A 15,212-nucleotide genomic window follows, 5' to 3' on the forward strand; every position below is an offset into this window, starting at 1 on the left:
GTTTTTGTATGCTATAATTAAATTGTTATTAATCTAAACTAGATAAAATGTTAACTATAATCTCTGGTACAACCATAAAGAAAATAACTAAAAAAAAAACATATACAGTAAAAGAACAAGGAGTTAAAATGGTACACTAGAAAATATTTAACATAAAAAAAAGGCAGTAATGGAAGAAGGAGAGGAACAAAAGTTATCTAATCCTCAGCAGTGAGGTCTTCCCCAGGGACCCTGCTTAAAAATAGTAATCTCTTACACGCAGATCCATTCCGTGTCTATCACCCTTCTCTCCTTTACTTTCCTCTACGGTATTTATCACCAGCTAACAAACTTTCTTTCCTTTTTCTACACACTAGGATTAATGCTCCAAGAAGGCAGGAGCTTTGTTTCTAGCTTTATCCCCACTGCTTCACACACATCTACTGCGTAGGTCCTTGATAAACAACCGATGACTTAACAAAATTAAACCTGGTTTGCAAAAACTAGAATTTAAGGATACCAGAAAAGGTGAAAATATCAGCAAGGAACACAAGGATACTACAAACTAGAAATAGAGAGTATGGCTAGGGAAACAACTAAAGGAAAGTCAAGGACTTAAAGTTTATTAAGCCTGGTAAGGTGGAAATGATAAGAATTTAGGGAGAAAGTGACTCTATACTAATGGAAGATATAAGAGAATTCTGGAAAAAACTGACAGAAGACTCGAAGAAAACCAACTCTAAAAAGTTCAGCAGAGACACAATATTAATTAACCTGCAGTTAGGCTCTAAATAAAATGCAGCACAAAAATGATAAACTCTATACAGCTAAAACTTTTTAAAATTACAATGACAGACATCTGAGACTAAGAGAAGTCAACACAAGAAGTTAGCTGCAGAACTCAGGGAATTATAAGCTAAGAGAACCAATTATAAACAATGAAAGATTGAAGAAAACAAATCTATGGCTAGGCTAAAGCAGATTAAAAGTCATTCGATAATTTTTAATGAAAATGAGTTTTAAGGGTAAAAAGCTCATAACTACCATCCAGCCTTATACTATCTCACTCTTAAATACGAAGATAGTCAACTTACATCAATATTTGAGGAAAGAATTAGGTAAGAAAGAACAAGAGAAAAAGAAACTCAGAGGAAACTAAAAATTCAGGGCAAGAAAACAAAAACTCTTCTGTGCTCAAGAAAATGAATTAAATAAAAACATAATACCATTCTTATTAAAAAATCAAACAAGAAAACGCTTTTACAAATTTAATAAAATTGAAAAATACAGTTGAAGAAACTATCTCAGGAAACAGACCAAAAAATTATGAGAAACAGGAAACAAGAAAAACTTCAAGTCAGCAGGTCCATCATCAATTGAACAGAAAATATGCCCTAAGGGCTTGGGACTACAATAATGCTTCTCAAAAAAAGATTAGTACTGTCTTCTCACCTCTCAAGGAGTTTTTGGAAATATCTAGGGACATTTCTAGTTGTACCAATAACTAATCAGTTATGCTTGCATTTAATGACAGGGAGCCAGCATACTCAGAGCCCTGCAAGCACAACACACTCCAACACAAAAGTGGTACCATCTAAATGCCTACAGTGCCCTCTACTGAGAAATACTAGACTATGGCATAAAAGAATTCTCTCAGTGCCCAACAATGATTTTCCTGAAATTTAATAAAACCAGAGTAAACAAAAGATATTCCAAAAACTTATGCATACAAAAAAAGGATCAAGAATCAGAACAGCATCAAACCCTTCAAAGGAACATGTTCAAAGAGAAATGCCTTCGAATGTTTATGGAAACTTACTTCCAGCCAAACTACCAATCAAGTGTGAGACTAAAACAGATATTTTTCAAAAATTCAAGTCCCTAAAACCTACCTGCTATTCAACTTTTCTCAAGAAATGATCAGATAACATACTTCAGCAAAATGAAGGACAAAGGCAAGAAAGGATTCGGAATTAGATCAAGTTAAAAAAAGAAAAAAGGGAAGGTGGGAATCTCGGCTGGAACAGTAAACGGAAATTTTAGAGTAGTAACTCTGTAAACAGGAGAAAAGCAGACTGAAGTTTCAGAATAACAAGTCTTATAATAAGTCTTAAGAACGATTCTAGATGAGAAGCAAGAGAACTGAAAGCTCTGGAAGGCCATCCCACTCCACTCCCTCCACATAAGAGGCAGAAATGATAGATGTAACGTGCTTGCAAGTTTGAAAACCCTGACGCATTTATAGGACCTTTTGGAAAAATAGCAATAGGTACACATAAAATAAGCAAATAAAAAAAAGAGGCAAATAATTCCAAGGAAAACAAAAAATGTAGAGAAAAGGGAAAGTATTCACAGTATGCTTTTTGACTCACAAATTATTTACATGATCATAAAATGCAAAAATTAGTGATTTAACCAGTTTAGTCACCAATATTAGAATAAGGTGAGAAAAGATGTAAGAAGTGTGATAAGTCCTTAATTACCATAACAAGATATTAGAAGTACTATTTAATATTGCCAGAAACAAGTAATAGTTGTATAATTCTATTATTTAAAAATAAAGATGTAAATATTGGAGAAAAGTTGAAAGTGGTTGCTTCTGAAAAGCTGAACTAGAGGGACAGGAAGGATAGAGGACAAGCTATTCTTGCCATAAACATTCTAATATTTGAGTATGTGTTTTCTGAGCAAAATTAATTTGACAAGTGACAGGATTTCATAAACCTAACACTATAACATCATTAAAACAAAATGAGGTAGAATTATATATTTTGAAATGGAACATTTGAAATAAATTATAATATGTTTATTTGTATTAATATATTCACTGCCAGGCATTTTTTTCTAAGCACTGGACATGAATGAACAGATGATCTATATAAACACACATGTATAGATATACAACTGACCCCTGAACAATGAAGGGTTTGGGGACGATGACCCCTGCATAGTGGAAAAATCCCCATATAACTTCTGACTCACTGAAGACTTCAGTGTCCCTCAGTGTCCGCGTGGGATTGGTTCCAGGACTCTTTTGGATATCCAAATCCACGGATGCTCAAGTCCCTCTCATTTAAAATGGCATAGAACAATGCATAGCCAGTCCTCTACATTTGCAGATGGAAAATAATGTTTTCAATGTGCAGTTGGTTGAATCCACAGATGTGAAAGCCACGGATACAGAAGGACAACTATATTACTGAAAAAAATTTGCATGTAAGTGGACCTGTGCCATTTTAAATCTGTGTTGTTCAAGGGCCAACTGTAGTTACAATCAGGATTTCTAACCATAGCACTATTGGACATTTTGGACTAGACTATTTATCTGGGGGGTGAGGGGCTCTCTTGTGAATGTTTAGCAGCATCTCTGACCTCTATCCACTAGATGTCGGTAGCACCTCTATTCTGGTTATGAAAACCAAAAATGTCTCCAGACACTGCCAAATGTCCCATGGGAGCAAAATCCACCCCACCCTCCACCCTACTGAGAATCACTGTTGTATATGTACAAAATACACACCCCAAAATATACTAGTAGCTGTTCCTGGGAGATTAAGATTACTAAAAGTCACTATTTTTCATATTCCTGTGGCTTTGCAAATAAATGTATTGCTTTAACAATAATTAAGATTAAAAACTAAAATTAAAACTTTAAAAGCAACTAAATGCAACCACAAAATTTTTAAAAATCATAAAATAAAATCTTAGTAAGTAATAGAGGGTATTTGACACTTTTTAAAGAAATCAGTAAAAAAAGATATGGGGAAAAGATAAGCTAGTGTATAAATTTGTTAAAAATACTATGTTCGACTTACTGTTTTATGATTATTTTTCAACGACTATACTTATGCATTAAAAAAACCACTTCTGAAACATCAATTTTAATTTAAAAAAAAAAAAAAACCTACTCTGACTTAAAGGATTTTATGAATTTGACCTGAAAGGCAAAAGTGGAACAAGCAAAAATAAATGAATGGGACTATATCAAACTAAAAAGCTTCTGCACAGCAAAAGAAACAATCAGCAAGGTAAAGAGACAATCATCCGAATGGGAAAATATATTTGCAAGCAACGCCTCCAATAAGGGTCTAATATCCAAAACATACAAAGAACTCATGCAACTCAGTAAAAAACAAACAAACAAACAAACAAAAAAACAAACGATCCAATCAAAAAATGGGCAGAGGACCTGAACAGACACTTCTCCCTAGAGGACATACAAATGACCAACAAACAAATGAAAGGATGTTGGGATGCTCAACATCGCTAGCTATTAGAGAAATGCAAACCAAAACCACAATGAGATACCATCTCACACCTGCTAAAATGGCTATAATCAACAGGACAGGCAATAACAAGTGTAGGAGAGGATGCGGAGAAAAAGAAACTCATACACTGCTGGTAGGGCTGCAAATTGGTACAGCCACTATGGAAAACAGTATGGAGGTTCCACAAAAAACTAAGAATTGATCTACCATATGATCCAGCAATCCTTCTACTGGGTATTTACCCCAGAGACTTGAAAACATATATCTGAAAAGATATTTGCGCATTGATGTTCATAGAAGCATTATTTAATGTGGCCAGGACATGGAAGCAAAAAAAGTGTCCAACGATAGATGACTGGATAAAGAAGCTGTGGTACACACAATGGAATTACTCAGCCATAAGAAGAGATGAAATATTGCCATTTGCGACATGGATGGACCTTGAGATAATCATGCTAAGCAAAATAAGTCATATAGAAAAAGTTGAAAATCACCTATCACTTATATGTGGGACATAAACCTAAAACTAACAAACAGACAGGACAGAGACACATGGACAACAGACAAGTGGTAGGTAGGTGGGGTAAAAGGGGTCAAATATGTGGTGACAGAAAGAAATCTAATAATAGGCGGTGAACACACAATGCCTTAATGTTGAATTGTACACTTGAAACTTACTGGATTTCATTAACCAATGTCATCATTAAAAAAAAAAAAAAGAGAGAGAGAAAAAAAAAAACTCTACTATGGAGTGTCTACTGGTTTTTTCCTAAATAAAACAGAAGTTGTCGAAATCCCATCAACCAAAACTTAGTTATTTAAAAATATTTATAGTCTTTTTCAATGTTTTATATAGTTGATTTAGCACATGATACAGAATTCTGCTTTTATTTTTAATTTATCATAAGCAATGCCAAGTCACTAAACATTCTTTATATAAAATCATTATTATTTAAGAGGAAAAGTAGGCCCCCGACCCAGTACATTAATCTCAAGCAGTGATTCATTTTAATTGGAAATTGTGATTTCTCTTACATTCTATTTTGGGGAGGGGGAAAATAAATTATTTTGAATACTTATAATAATAAAAAAAATGCACAGGCTAGTTTCATTCTGATGTAGGAAGGAGGCAAGAGAACTAAAATGTTAAATCAAGCTACATTCAGAGACTGCAATAAGCTGACCAGACGTGCAGTCAGGCCACGAGGACATCTACAGAACAAAGAAAGCTTTCTGCTGGGATTGCTAACAACCCATTTCCCACACCAGTGAAGAAGAAACAGAAAAAGAGACTTTAAGTGGCTGCCCTACCAAATAAAATTGTTCATTCTCTATGGCTAAAACCATAGGGAACCTATGGATTAAAGACTGGGAAATGGTCAGCAGGCCTTTCATGCTACATATTCTTACTTTTTCACACTACATACTCTTCCCTTTCTCCACTGTATGTCCAAATCTAAGGAAATGGGTATACAAAGTCTTTAAACCGTAACGCACAAGAACTAAAGAGATACATAACGACTCTAACAAAACAAAAAAAGAGCAATAAAATAGTTTTGAGGAAGCAAGTCTGGTAGCTCATACAGTTAAGAAAGAAGTTACAAACGTTTCTGTGAAAATTTAACGCAACTGTCCAACAACAGTGTAGTAGTAGTTAAATCAACCATGGCACATCCACATAGACTACTATGCAGCTGTTAGAAAAAAAAAATGAGAATGCTCTCTATTAACAGGTTTAGAATGATCTCCAAAAAAAGTTAGATGAAAAAGTGAAAAATAGGGTATATAGTTTATAAACTGTTGTATCTGAAAAGGAGGAAAATAAGTATATATATATTTGTTTATATTTTATCTGCCTAAAGTAACACTGGGGGAATACATTATAGTACTAATAAAAGTGATTACTAATGTGGGAGTGTGAGCAGACTCATAGTTAATTAAGGCTTAATTTTGAACCATGCATTCATTACCTACTGAAAAATGTTAAGTTTGATTTTTAATTAAAACTTTAAAAACCTTTTTAGTCTATCTAAAGATGATAAAAAATTGCACTACACATTTGTAATTGCTTCAGTTATATATAGTCTTTAAAATCCTGTCATGCCTATTAGTCATTTGTTTACAATTTTTTACCACTTAGGTGGTCCCAATGAACACCGGGTATTGGTATTATTACCTTAAGATGGCATAAACACATTGGTCAAAAGCAACTCAGCAGCTCCTGGCTTCATTACCTACTATTTTATGTTGAGTGAGTTATTTAACCTCTTGTCCACGTTTCCTTCTCTCTAAAATGGAATTAACTGTTACCTATGATCTAAGGATGGTATGAAAATTAGAATGAGTCCCAACATAGAGAGAGTGCTCATTAAATGTTAGTGAATGATCATAACAGTTCCTTATGGACATATAACGCCTTCATCTATGTAACCGAATACCACAGTGTGTTTCTATGGAAACCAACAAAAATTCATAGCATACTCAGAAAGTTCCTGTTAACAAGTGGTTTCAATGTACTGGAAAGCAGAAGAGTGAAAATAATAATAAAAAATAAAAGTACAACAACATAAGATTACAAAGTGCAAGTCACTGTGAGTGCAGAGAAGGGAGTAATATGTTTCTAAAGTTTGAAATATCAATAGAAGAATAAGGATGAAGAAAGGAAAGAGGTTAGAGAAATGGATTATACCATTTAGAGCCTCTGATGGTGTAGGTTCCCAAACCTGATTGATAATCAGAATGAGCAGATACGCACTTTAAAAACAAGTTCCACCTCAAACTATTAAATCACAATGACCAGGGACAGAATCTGAAAATATGTATTTTTAAAGCATCCCAGGTGATGATGATTATTCACTAGGTTTGCGAGCAACCAAAGGTCTCTCTCTCTCTTAAAATTAAAGACTTTACAAGTATCTCCATATAAAATAAATTTAACCATTGCCTTTGGTAGCTAAACTAGGAGAGCCTCAGGCAACGTGGTATTACAGTTAGTCATTCCTTTAGATCAAGCCATTAAGAGTCTTGTACCGTAAATACTTAAGTGTTATAAGTAATAATGTAGCTGCCATTTATTAAACAATAACTCATGAATGACTGGAAACAATGCCCAACATCATTCCATCCAAATACCAAATAAATGTCAGGAGAAAAGATACAGAAATTACAATTTAAAAATGGGCCAAAGACCTTAACAGACACTTCATCAAAGAATATATAAAGATGGCAAATAAGTATATGAAAACATGCTAAACACTGTATGCCATTAGGGAATTGCAACTTAAACCAAGATACTACTACAAACCTATTAGAATGGCTAAAATCCAAAACACTGACATCAAATTCAGACAAAGATGAGAAGAACTCATTCATTGCTGGGGGGAATACACAAAGTTACAGCCACTTTGGAACACTGATAAGCAGTTTTTAAAAAATTAACCACGCTCTTATACAATCCAGCAATCAAGCTCCTTATTTATTTACTTTATTTATCTAAGTTACTTGAAAACTTACATCCACACAAAAACCTCACATGGATGTTTATTCATAATTGCCCAAACTGAGAAACAACAAAGGTGTGTCCCTCGATAAGTGAATGGACAAATAAGATGGAGAGGGTTCCAATCACAATGTTAGTTGGATCCTAATTCAAACTGTTCACAGATAACTGAGGAAATGAGAAATTTGAACAGTGGATATTTGATAATATTAAAGAATTTCATATTTCTTAAGAATCTGGTATACAACTACAATAATAGTATTATTGTTGTCTTTTAAAAAGTCCTTATCTTTTAGATATATACTGAAATATTCATGGATAAAACATGCTGCTAGGATTTGCTTCAAAATAATTTGGGATAGTGAGGAGCAGAAGTATAAGTAAAACAAGAGTGGTCATCATAAGTCACTACTAAGATGAGTGACAAGTTTGTGAGAGATCACAGATAATAAAAAATTAAAGCAAGGGTATATGTAATACAACCGTATTTACAATATAGAGGATAAAATGTTAAGAGAAGGGTGTGGACAGAGGGAAACTGTTAGATTACTCCAGAGAATTCAGGCAGGAAGAGCAACCTAAACTAACACAATGATAGTAAAGAAATGAAAACCAGATTAAATTAGGGTTATTTCTTTAGATGAGTGGTTAGGTTTCATGGACATTCTAGGCAAAATTTTTTATTCACCCAATGAGCTAAGATATGTATTTAGAATTTCAAATAACTCAGCATGTAGTAAACGCTCAATAAATATTACTATTTATCTGAAATTCCATTATCTACAAAGGTTTCCCCATCATTTTTTTTCTTTGTATCTGGTTAATTTCTGGTTTACCACATTTCATTATTTCTAGAGTGACAAGCTCCATGAGGGCCAGATCCTTATTTCAAACACCATTTATACACCCAGGGCCTACCACAAAGTAGCACTCAAATATATTCACTTAATAATTACACTAGATCAATAAAACTCAAAGACTCAACATATACAGGGGGAGGACCCACTGATCTCTCGTATTTAGTGATTGGAAGGATGATGATAAACATTAACAATAACGGAATAAAGGAGAATGAGCAAGTTAAGTGTGTTTCATAGGGGTTTAAGAGGCAGTCATTAGAGATGAAATGAATAATGGATGTATTGAATTTGAAGTAGAAAAGTTAAACAGGAAGTTAGAAATATGTCTGAGACATCAGTAAGCCAAAAATAGAGAAGTGGTTAAGAACATGGCCGCTAGAGGCAGCCTGTCCAGGTTTATATCCTAGTCTGCTGCCTTTTAGCTGCACCATCTTGCACAGATTACTTAACCTGAGCCCCAATAGTGCCCCCCCAAAAAACAACTCCAACAACATAAAAAAATCAATTGTACCAATCTCAATGTGTTGTTTCTAAGATTAAATGAGTGAATATTGAAGCACTGGAATAACACATAGCCAAAGGTAAATAATAAATGTTTTATTATTTAGGTATTAAGATGGTAAGTGATAGTTGAAAACTGATTTCAAATGAAATATACAGTGAAAACAAGAAGAAAACCACAACCCCAGGTAACATCAACTGGGAACAAAGGAGAGAAAAACATGAAGAAAAGTGATAAGTGGACCAAAGGAAAAATAGGGAATTAAGAGTGGAAGGTAAAGAAACAGTTAATAGCAGACAGTGTTGGTTAGATGCATATGGTAAGTAAGAAGGCCATAGGAGTTGGCACATTGAAGGTCAACCATCAGAAAAAAACAGGGTTCTACAAAGTGTTCAGATGGGTATTAAGGAAAGAGCAGAGCAAAAAAGGCAGATTATAGAGCAGGGATAAAGGGTAAATGGAGGAGAAAAGAATTCTAGATTAGTGGTCATTTGGTTTTTAAGGGTTTCAAAAAGAAACAGGGAGAATGGCATATGGTTGCGGACTCTTAATTCTATCTTATAAAATATTTTTTACTATCACCATCATTTGAAATAGGAAACTACATAACAGCAAAATTTTATGAAAGCTAAAATTGTGAGAATAAAGGGAGTACCATTATGAAAAATCACTATACTGTTCTTATTTTTGTAGTTTCATATAAGATTCATAAAAATCTTGTAATAGAAAAGGCACTGTGATTTGCAAATCATTATTCTAGACCATCCTAAGAAAACGCTGAAATTAAAAGGGTGCACAGAAACAAAGTTCTCTCCCTTAAAAGGAAGAAATCAAGTTATATGTAAGCGAAATATCTCCTATTAAACTGTATGCCAATATGCAAACACAAACACTAATTAAAACTTTTAATTTGCTGGAGGATTAGCAGTTTTAGAATACAAACTTCTGAACTACAATTTCTATGTATTATCTATATTATATTTTTATAGTTGACAAACAAGTGCTTTGTATAGACGTGCAAATATTACATATCAATTACAGAGAAAACTGTAAAGACATGTTGGCAATAAACATGAACTAGACGTCACACATTATAGGGGCTCAAAAAGCTTTGTTGAAGTGTACTAAAGTGGTGTATGCCACATAATGGTAGACAAAGAATTATAGGACAGATTCCATTTCTATGAAAATTGCTAAGGCAATACAACACAGTGGTTACAAGAGTGGTAATAAGACCACAGGCTTTGGATTCAGAGAAACCTGGGTTCAAATAACAGCTACGATACTTTCTAGCTGGGTGGCCTTGACAAAGTTATTTAACCTAAGTTTGTCTCCTCATCTGTAAAATTAGAATGATATCTACCTTATAAGGTTATAATGCTGATTAACTGGCAGTTACAATTTTATATAACATGAACTGCCAAAATCACAGTCTATTTTTTCCAAGTCTCTGGAGGATGAGGCAGAGGCCTGCCTATTTTTTAGTTTTACAAGTGATTCTGACTAGCACTCTCATTTAGGAGTCACTGTCCTAGGGCCTTACTAACAAAGCTTCACCTCAATCCAAGGAACTGTCAAAGATAAAAAGAGCTTTAAGACATGCTCTCTGGTTTAGTTCCAAGTTCCTAAGACAGACCTTTACCACAAATTTCTTTACAGAGAAAAGAACCATACTATAAAGTTCCCATTTAAAGTCCTTTCCAAAGCCAGGAAAAACATGATTCCATATGGGAATTTTACATCAAAATTAGGTAGACCTTAGACTCTCTGTATTCATTACTGAATAGTTTTAATACTGAATACTTATATATATGTGTAGATGAACAGTGTACCCAAGGCTGTATACAATGATATGTAAGTTGTCTTATTTCTTTTATTTTTCATAATAATAAGTTTGTTTACAGTTTAAATCCACTGATGCTTCACTTAAACCCTCTCAATAAATTTTTACTCAATGTGTACTAATGAGTAAAAATTTTTAATGTGTACTAAGCAATCTTACTAGAGACGAATACGCATAAAGCGAATTCAGTATTCCAGAAGCAAACTTGAAACTCTATTAACTAAGTAACTAAAAAAAAATTTTTTTAGAGAAATACATATAAAACACAAACACAATCACGAATGTTTTACTCCAAAAGAATCAGTATGATACAATGAAAATCCCTGGAACAAATTAAGAGTCTAAAAACACTGTAGAACTTCAAAATAAGGCAACAAACAAAAAGTTGAGAATGACTATGTCAGAACTACAATGCCAATAGAGCAACTGAAAGCAAGCAAGTAAAAGGAAATCTTCCTTACGAGACTTTTCTGTTACTGTCAAGGAGAAAAGAACCAAACAGAAAAGCAAGAGCTTGGGCAGACGATATAGACATCATTAATGTATATATTTTACGAATTTAGACAAAACAGAGGCATTTTCTCAGCTACTTACATTAGCAAAGCTTATGCATGACTAATGCAATTGCTAACTTGAAAAATAGTATAATCCAAGCTTTTCTACAACAGTACAAAAGTCATAAACACTATGTCAGGGACTGGTGAAGTATTTAATATTTAGTGAGCCCAAGCCTCACTGCATTTGTAAATGCAATCTTTAAAAAATAAAGGCTGTACTATCTTCACTCACACAGAATATTAAGTTTGTAACATGGTATGGTAGAAAGCTGTGTATCAACAGAATTCCATAAATCCCAGAGATTTTAAAGCAGAGTATACACGAGTTAAAACAATAGACAATTTTGACTTAAGCTTTTTGAAAGTTGTATTTTTAAAAGCCAAGTAGTATATCAAAGCACAATTCTAAAACACCGAAATGACTAATTAAAGTGTTAATTTATAATTAATGTTTTCAAGACTTGATAGTGTCAAAATATCTAAGTTAGTCTTACTTTCTAAAAGTTTAACTGTACCCACTTTATAGACAAATATAACTTTACTAGTTCAAAATCAAACTGAAGAGATATATATTTGTTTGAAGAAACTCTAAGTTCATCCAATATTCCTTCTTTAAAAATATTTTCCTAACTATTCACCATAGGCATATATGACATGTCAGGGAACAATACTGCTTACATTCTAAATATATGTCAGTCTGAAAAACAGGTGCAACACTACTTAGGTGCATGCTTTTTTGCTTCGAAGCCTAAATTTGACCTGGAAAGGATTAAAAATAAACACAAATATCCAAAAAAGTTGAATTCTTTTAAAAAGATGTAGCCATTCTTAAATCCGAGACATGAACCCTTAAACTACCAACACCTGCCAAAAGTCAGGTAGAGCAGCCCATCAGCTTCACCTTAAGAGCATCGAGTTAGGCTTAATCACGAAGGGTCCTGATAGTTAACTTTGCTTCCCTTCTGTAAGTTAGTAACGTGAGACATCTTACTTCCAGCTAATATTAAATCTTTTCTCAGTTGTTTCACAAGGACAACAAAGATAGTCTGGTTTGGCTTTTTACAGGTAAAGAATGTGACCCAGAAGAGGGAGACCTGCTGAAGAGTACCCTCTAAAGAAAAATTCAGTACAGGCATACCTCGTTTTATTGCGCTTCACTTTATTGCGCTTCGCAGTTGTTGCGGTGTTTTAGATTTTTTGCAAATTAAAGGCAAGACCCTCACCGGCAAAAGGATTGCCATTCGCTTTACTGCGGTGCTTTGGGGCCCAACCGCAATATCTCCGAGGTATGCCTGTATGGAGGCTTGATGAGTCAGTCACTAAAGTAAGGAAAAACTGATAGGGAATATAAGTGAATAAGGCAGCATCCCAGGTAAGAAGGTAAAGTTAGCGGTAGGAAATGAAAACTTCACAGGTCAGCCGCAAGCCATTGTGCTTGGTAGCAGCCCTGGAAGGAAGCGTGGCTGTCAAGGGGCAAGGGTATCCCAACTCCAGGGGAGGGGGCCAAATGTGCCAAACTGGAAAGGGGGGGTGACCCGGGAAAAGCTGGTAAAATGCCCATCCCAGTCCCTCTCCTCGGGTTCTTCATCTCAAGAAGCACAAACAAGAGCAAGCCCAGTGCCGAGGAGCTCAACACCGGACTCTCCCAGGTCCCTCCCATAGAAAGGAGCTCAGCACCAAGCCCCGAAGGCCCGGGCAGGCCGCCTCCGGAGGAGCCCCCGCAGACGCCATGCTAAAAGCCAAAATGGCTGCCCCAAGGTAGCCCGCACCGCGCAGCTAGTGAGGGTTGGGGAACAAGCTTCTGCGGAAAAGGGGGAGGAGGACTCTGGAGGAGCCGTGGCCAGGACCAACGCCCCTTGAGCAGCACAGGTAGGTTCCTCTTGTCTCCCCAAGGCCGCAGGCTCCGATCGAGAGGAGCCCGGCCCCACCCCCCAACGGGAACACCGCCGCCGCAGCCGTCCCGCACACCGACCCCAGCGAGGTACCTGCAGTTCGGCCCGCTCCACCTCCCAGTGCGCCCGCTCCATCTCGAACCGAGCCCACTCGTGCTGGATGTAGTGCAGGATCCCCGGGATAGTGTACTGCTGCGGCCGGGACAGCTCGGGGCCTGCCGCGGGACCCGCTCCCTCGGAGGCCGGAGGACCCCCGCCGCCCGCCGCTCCATTGCCCCCTGGTGAAAGGCTCATGTTCCCCCCAGGTCCCTGCTGCTGCCGTGAGGGGGCCGCCATCCCCGGGCCGCCACCACCGCCTCCGGCGAGCTCGTCCATTGTGTGTGGGGCCCCGGCCGGGGCGCAGGGCGAGACGCCGACGGCTGGGGGAAGGGCCGGGGAGGCTGGCCCCGCGCTGGCGGCGGGGCGGAGGCCGGCTGGGAGTGGGGCGGGGAGGGGGTGGTTGCTGTATGCCTGCCGTGGGTCAGAGCAGGGAGCTGCCGGCCGCCGCCATTACAGTCCCTCCTCCATCTGCCCGTCTCACTCACACTTTAGGAAAAGGGGGGCCGCGGCGGGAGGGGGAAAAGGGGGCAGCGTTGGGAAGGGGATAGACGTAGCCCGCCGCTCCCGCGCAGCATGCCGGGTAGAGAACGCCTTTGCCGCCGCACGCCCAGTGGCCAAATAGAGTCGGGCCTCACCCTACGCAGGCGCACTGAGGGCGCCGTCAGGGTTGCCGTTAGAGGCGGGGAAGGAGCTCTGGCCCCGCCCCTAGGCCCGCCCCCAGATTTGCTCCGGGTGTCGAGAGAGGATCGTACCGGACAGTGGCCCTTGATTTCAACTTTTGGAAGCGATTTGGTCTCTGGCTTCCCAATAATCAGTTCTCTCCGCTCTGTCAGCCCCGAGGTACCGTTCCCCACTCAAGGGTCTCAGCGATGTGCTTGCCGGTGAAGCTAGGTTTTAACCTGGCTGGTCGCCCTGGCCGGCCGCGGCCGGTCCCAGATTCCTGACATTCTTTTGCATTCCATGCGTGTTTCAGGCAGTCCCAGAGGGTCGGGCCTCTCTGCCTGTCACTCGTTCTTTTTCTGGTTCTTAGCACCGGTCAGTTCCTGGGGCTTTGGGGACGTTCTCTTTGGGCAAATAGCCCAGATCCAGGCGTAATGAATGATTCCCCGTCTACGTTTCGAGCGCGGACTCTGATCCCAGTTCTGTGGTCCCGGTCGTCCGTCGCAACTTGTTCCACTTTGGCTCCCCTCTCCTTATTCCGGGATGAATTGTGTTTGGGAGGAAAGCAGGGGAGATTGTTTTCCGGGCTTTTTGTTTCCTTGAGGAGAGGGAATGAAAAAGTTTAGATCTTTAGATGGTGGATAGAGAGAGAAAGATAACTTCGGAGAATGATTAGACTAACAATTTGGTGTTTTAGAAGTGAATGCGCTTACCAGTATTGTCATTCATACCAGAATCTTTTGATGGAAATAACAAAATGAAAGCTTCGTGAATACAACTTAGAATCTTAGATGAATGGCTAAAGATATTTTCTTGGGTCATTAAATGTTGTTTGAGTGACTACAATACACACATAAAAGACAAGGTTAATCTTTTACGTACTAGAATTTGTGTTTTTATGTGCTTAGTTTCCCGGAAACATCCTTAAGGAACTAGTTCCTAAGAGTTAAGATAGATAAAATTTAGTAAAGCTAATAACCATTTGGTTGAAAAATAGGACGAAAATAATATTCAACAACGTAATAAGGAAAAGAGGTTTAGTAATTACAGCTA

General features: G+C 37.5%; 2 protein-coding genes across 9 annotated transcripts in view; one reads left to right on the plus strand and one right to left on the minus strand.

Moving 5' to 3' along the window:
• Nucleotides 1-14,346, minus strand: part of STRN3 (striatin 3) — a 76,982-nt gene extending 62,636 nt beyond the window's left edge. For 2 of the 6 annotated variants that reach the window (XM_011376394.2, XM_011376393.2), the window contains exon 1: nucleotides 13,494-14,023. In XM_011376394.2, the coding sequence (XP_011374696.1) occupies nucleotides 13,494-13,775 (282 nt within the window). In that variant the 5' untranslated portion in view covers nucleotides 13,776-14,023. Of the gene's footprint in view, nucleotides 1-753; nucleotides 760-13,493; nucleotides 14,024-14,251 lie in introns of those variants that run through there. The other 4 variants (XM_011376395.2, XM_011376396.2, XM_011376399.2 and 1 more) reach the window with 4 other exon arrangements.
• Nucleotides 13,050-15,212, plus strand: part of AP4S1 (adaptor related protein complex 4 sigma 1 subunit) — a 38,589-nt gene continuing 36,426 nt past the window's right edge. The window contains exon 1 of one of the 3 annotated variants that reach the window (XM_023521164.1): nucleotides 13,050-13,377. The gene's annotated coding sequence lies outside the window, so the exon portion shown is untranslated. Of the gene's footprint in view, nucleotides 13,378-14,206; nucleotides 14,340-15,212 lie in introns of those variants that run through there. The other 2 variants (XM_011376390.2, XM_011376391.2) reach the window with 2 other exon arrangements.

This window comes from Pteropus vampyrus, unplaced genomic scaffold, assembly GCF_000151845.1.
Source record: "Pteropus vampyrus isolate Shadow unplaced genomic scaffold, Pvam_2.0 Scaffold297, whole genome shotgun sequence".
Lineage (NCBI taxonomy): Eukaryota > Metazoa > Chordata > Mammalia > Chiroptera > Pteropodidae > Pteropus > Pteropus vampyrus.